The sequence below is a fragment of the Nicotiana tabacum genome, chromosome 2 (assembly GCF_000715075.1).
Source record: "Nicotiana tabacum cultivar K326 chromosome 2, ASM71507v2, whole genome shotgun sequence".
NCBI lineage: Eukaryota > Viridiplantae > Streptophyta > Magnoliopsida > Solanales > Solanaceae > Nicotiana > Nicotiana tabacum.
Genome location: NC_134081.1, coordinates 6,909,545 through 6,913,937, shown reverse-complemented (window position 1 = coordinate 6,913,937; position 4,393 = coordinate 6,909,545). Strand labels below are relative to the sequence as shown.

Here is a 4,393-nt window from a genome sequence, read left to right as displayed (position 1 = left end):
GCCGTGATTTCCGCCGAGATTCTCTCTCCAAATGCGGCTATAATATCTTTTTTGTTTCTTGGCTCGATTTAGATCTTGGCCGATCTCAATCTCGGCCGGTCTCTAGGTCTCGAGCTCGATCTTGACTCGGTCTCGATTTTGGCCGGTCTCGGTATTGATCTGTCTTTGGGTCTCGAGCTTGACAACCTAACTTTGTATCATGGCTCGATATTACAATGATGAATTTTGGACCATCATATTCCAATCTCGATTAGTCATACGAAGGACAGACTCGATTTTGACCGTATACAAAGTTATTGCGTATAAAACTATAATCGCAATCATGAAGTTAATGGAATTTTATGAATTTTTAGATATTGTTTCTTTGCACTTGTTCTTCCGAACTTGAGACACTCCTACAAAGATGGCGTCTCTATCTGTCCTAAACATTATTGCCATTCTTTTCTATTACCAAACTCACTAGCTATCCGTACGCTCACAACACACGGCAAACAAAACTTTACTTTTTTTTAATCTTTTTGGGTCTCTATCAATCAAAACCATGTGTTAGGTTCAATTAAGCAAAGAAACAAACTTATCAGGTTCCTTTTGTATTTTTAAGTAAAATTTATTTCAATGAGGTTACTTACGTATAAAAAATATTTATGCAATCATATCACTTATATATTAAATGGTTGTCTATTGGCTTTAGTAAAAAAAAATTAGTGCACAAAGCATATTGTATTTATATAAGGTTCGGGGAATAGCCGCACCCTAAGGGGTGTGATGTAGACAACATACCATAATGCCATCAATAGTGACTGCTTCCACGACTTGAAGATAACTTTATCGTTGCTACATGGCCGTGTCCTAAAGGGTGTGATGTAGGTAACGTACTCTAATACAAGTAACAGTACATGCTTTCATGACTTGAACCCGGACCTATAGGTCCTGTGAAATAACTTTACCTTTTGCTCTCCGATTCCCTTTCCTTGTATGTTGCTTTTAGTCAAAGTTGAATTTATGGAAGCACCATTGAAATTTATAATGATTCTCTTTTTTTTTCCCCTTCCCATAACTCAATAATGATTCTTTGCTGAGATTAAACGTGTTTATTAGTATATTATTATAGTCAATTATCAATACTTTTGCCAGCTTGATTAACCAATCTGTAGCCTTTATAATTTAATTAAATTATTTTTTAAATTTACGGCAGCCTGTTATGATACTCACGAACATGATCCAAGTTTACAGATCATTCCCACGTTCCACCTCTTTTGCAGTTCATTTGACAACTATAGTTTTTTTTTTTTTTTTTTTTTGAAGTTTTATGTTTTTATATAATTTGTGTATGTTTGGATGGGGCAAGTGCACATATAGTCATTCTCAAGAATGTTATTTTGAGATTAACCGATACTTATTTTGTCCTAAAATCTTAACTTCAGCGCAACTCAATATATTTTTATCCTGAAAATTTGAACTGAAATTTAAAAATTTATGACGCACTGACTAATTCATAAATAACAGCCCTTTATAGCGGCTATCTGGTCATTTCGTGCGATATTTTACTGAAAAAAGAAGAAGTAATCTTACTCCTATTTCTCTTAATTTCACGTACTGTTTTGTACGAGAGTGACATATAACAACTAGTCATTTTCCACCACTCATCTTTTATCCCACAAAGTCTTCAATTGATACCACAGAATCTTAAGCTTATTTGAAATCTTTTTTCCTTCTGAATCATGGTGTCCAATTCTCTCAGCTTATGTCTTCATCATCCTCATCCCTACAATGACCTTAGCTCTGAAATTTTCACAAAACCTAAGAACCTTTACTACCTTAGAACATCTTCAATTCCAACCACCTTAACTACTACTAGTACTAAAATTATTATTTCAACAAAAAACAAAGTTGTACACTCTTTGTTCCATAGAAGATGTAACAACACTCTTTCTCCAATGGCATCAAGTGATGATCAATCCCACTTCATTTCCCAATTTGATGATTTTCAACCTGATCCTAGTCTTACCAATGATGATCTCAAACCAACGACGACCGATCAACGGAATTTTTCAGGGTGGGAAATGGCTAGTTTATGGATTGGACTTGTTGTTGGTGTGCCTTCATATTACCTAGCTGGTAGTTTAGTTGATCTTGGTATGGCTTGGTGGCAAGGAATTGCAATTGTTGTTATAGCCAATTTGATAACTTTAGTACCACTTATATTAATAGGTCAACCTGGCACAAAATATGGTATATCATTTCCTATTTTAGCAAGATCATCATTTGGGATTAGAGGTGCACATATTCCTACTCTTCTTAGAGCTTTAGTTGGTTGTGGTTGGTATGGAATTGAAACATGGATTGGTGGTGAGGCAATTTTTCTTTTATTACCAAAAGTAATTAAAGAATCATCTTTATCTTTGCCTCTTTCTTGGCTTGGCACTTCTCCTATTGAGTTTACTTGTTTTATAACTTTTTGGATAGCCCAATTAGCAATTGTGTGGAAAGGAATGGATGGTATTAGAGAATTAGAAAAATACTCTGCTCCAATTCTTATTGCACTCACTTCTTGTCTACTCATTTGGTCCTATGTTAAGGCTGGTGGATTTGGCCATATGTTTAACTTATCTTCAAGAATCTCATCTTCACAATTTTGGTCACTCTTTTTTCCTTCAATCACAGCAAATATTAGCTTTTGGGCTACTTTAGCACTCAATATACCTGATTTTACTAGGTATGCCAAGAGCCAAAATGATCAAATTATAGGTCAAATAGGGCTTCCAATTTTTATGGGGTTGTTCACTTTTGTTGGTTTAGCAGTTACATCTTCAACGCCAGTAATATTTGGGCATGTTATTTCCAACCCCATTACACTTCTTGGTGAAATTGGTGGATTCTTGACAATAATCCTTGCAATTATTGGAATTAGCCTAGCCACAATTACAACCAATATTGCAGCCAATGTCGTCGCGCCGGCTAATGCCTTAGTCAATCTCAGCCCTTCAAAATTCACTTTCAGAAGAGGTGCACTTCTAACAGCATTGCTAGGAATTGCATTCCAACCTTGGAGATTGCTAAAATCAAGTGAAAGCTTTGTGTATACTTGGTTAGTTGGCTATTCTGCAATATTAGGACCAATTATGGGCATACTTTTAGCAGATTATTATCTCATTCAAGGGATGAATTTAAGGATCAAAGATTTGTACACATTGAGTCCAAGTGGAGCATACTATTACAAAAGTGGCTATAATTTGGTAGCCATGTTTGCTTTGGTGATTGGGATTTTGCCAGTAATTCCAGGGTTTTTGCAAAATGTTGGGATCTTGAGTTCAATTCCAAAGCCATTTACCATTATTTACAACAATGCTTGGTTCTTTAGCTTGTTTTTAGCAGGGGGACTTTATTGTATTCTTTCATATTTGAAGGGGAAAAAGAAAAATCAAAAGCACGTAAATCCTTTGCTGCCTAATGCATCTTAGTGATGTCTCTATTGTCACATGTTTGTCTTTAATTTTGCCCTTGCATTCATCTGTATAGAAATAATATTTTCTCTGTCTCAATTTATGCGATGGTATTCGAATTTCGAGAATCAAACGAGTTGTTCTTTGATTGTACTTTCTTCATATGCTTTTTAAATATTTTAAATTATTAAATATTATGAGTTGTAATACTTTTTATGTAGTTTTCAAATATGTAAATTTTATTTTGAAAAACTTAAAGATTCTATATTCAAATGCACGATAAATATCACATAAATTGGATAGAGAAAATAATAAAAAAACATAAAGTTGTTTTGTTTCTTTATTACTGGTGTGATTACAGAATGGGAAAATTGATGAAGAAAAGAATGAAGAAGAGAAGGAAGATAGAGAGCAGTCAGCTGATAGAGAAAAACGAGAAATTTTTCTTAATCTACTGTTCTATGAACTAACTAACCATATTAGCACATTTACTCTACTGACAGCTGTATCATTTGTGTTACACATAAATAGACTACTATGCTCTTGTATCTATATACTTGTTAAGTGATGCCTTTCTTCTCAACACTCTCTCTCTCTCAAGCTAAGTGATACAAATACATTAAGAACATCTAGCTTGGACATTAGAAACTCATGATGCACTCTGTTAGTTCCTTTAGTCAATACATCTACACATTGACTTTTGATAGGCACATACTTACGTAGTTCTTATCAGTCCTTGTTGGATTTTTTTCTTTAATGAAATTATAGTCTATCCAAATATGCTCTGTTCTCTCGTGAAATACTAGATTTGTAGCTATTTGGGTAGCTGCTTGACTGTCTTTGAAAATGTTTACTAGTAGATCAGTCTCAACTTTAATATCTCTGATCAGTCCTATAATCCATACTAGCTCTGCCATTGTAGAAGCTAGCAAAACTTTCGGATATGGTAC

At 34.3% G+C, this 4,393-nt stretch overlaps 1 protein-coding gene across 1 annotated transcript; it reads left to right on the top strand.

The window, feature by feature from the left end:
• Positions 1 to 1,660: 1,660 nt before the first annotated feature.
• LOC107778096 (purine-uracil permease NCS1-like) lies at positions 1,661 to 3,576 on the top strand. Its single transcript, XM_016598287.2, has one exon. The coding sequence runs from the start codon at positions 1,722 to 1,724 to the stop codon at positions 3,459 to 3,461; it is 1,740 nt and encodes a 579-aa protein (XP_016453773.1). The 5' UTR covers positions 1,661 to 1,721; the 3' UTR covers positions 3,462 to 3,576.
• The last annotated feature ends 817 nt before the right edge of the window (positions 3,577 to 4,393 follow it).

Coding starts and splice junctions, on each gene's coding strand:
- LOC107778096 (XM_016598287.2), top strand. CDS start 1,722: ATGGTGTCCAATTCTCTCAGCTTATGTCTTCATCATCCTCATCCCTAC.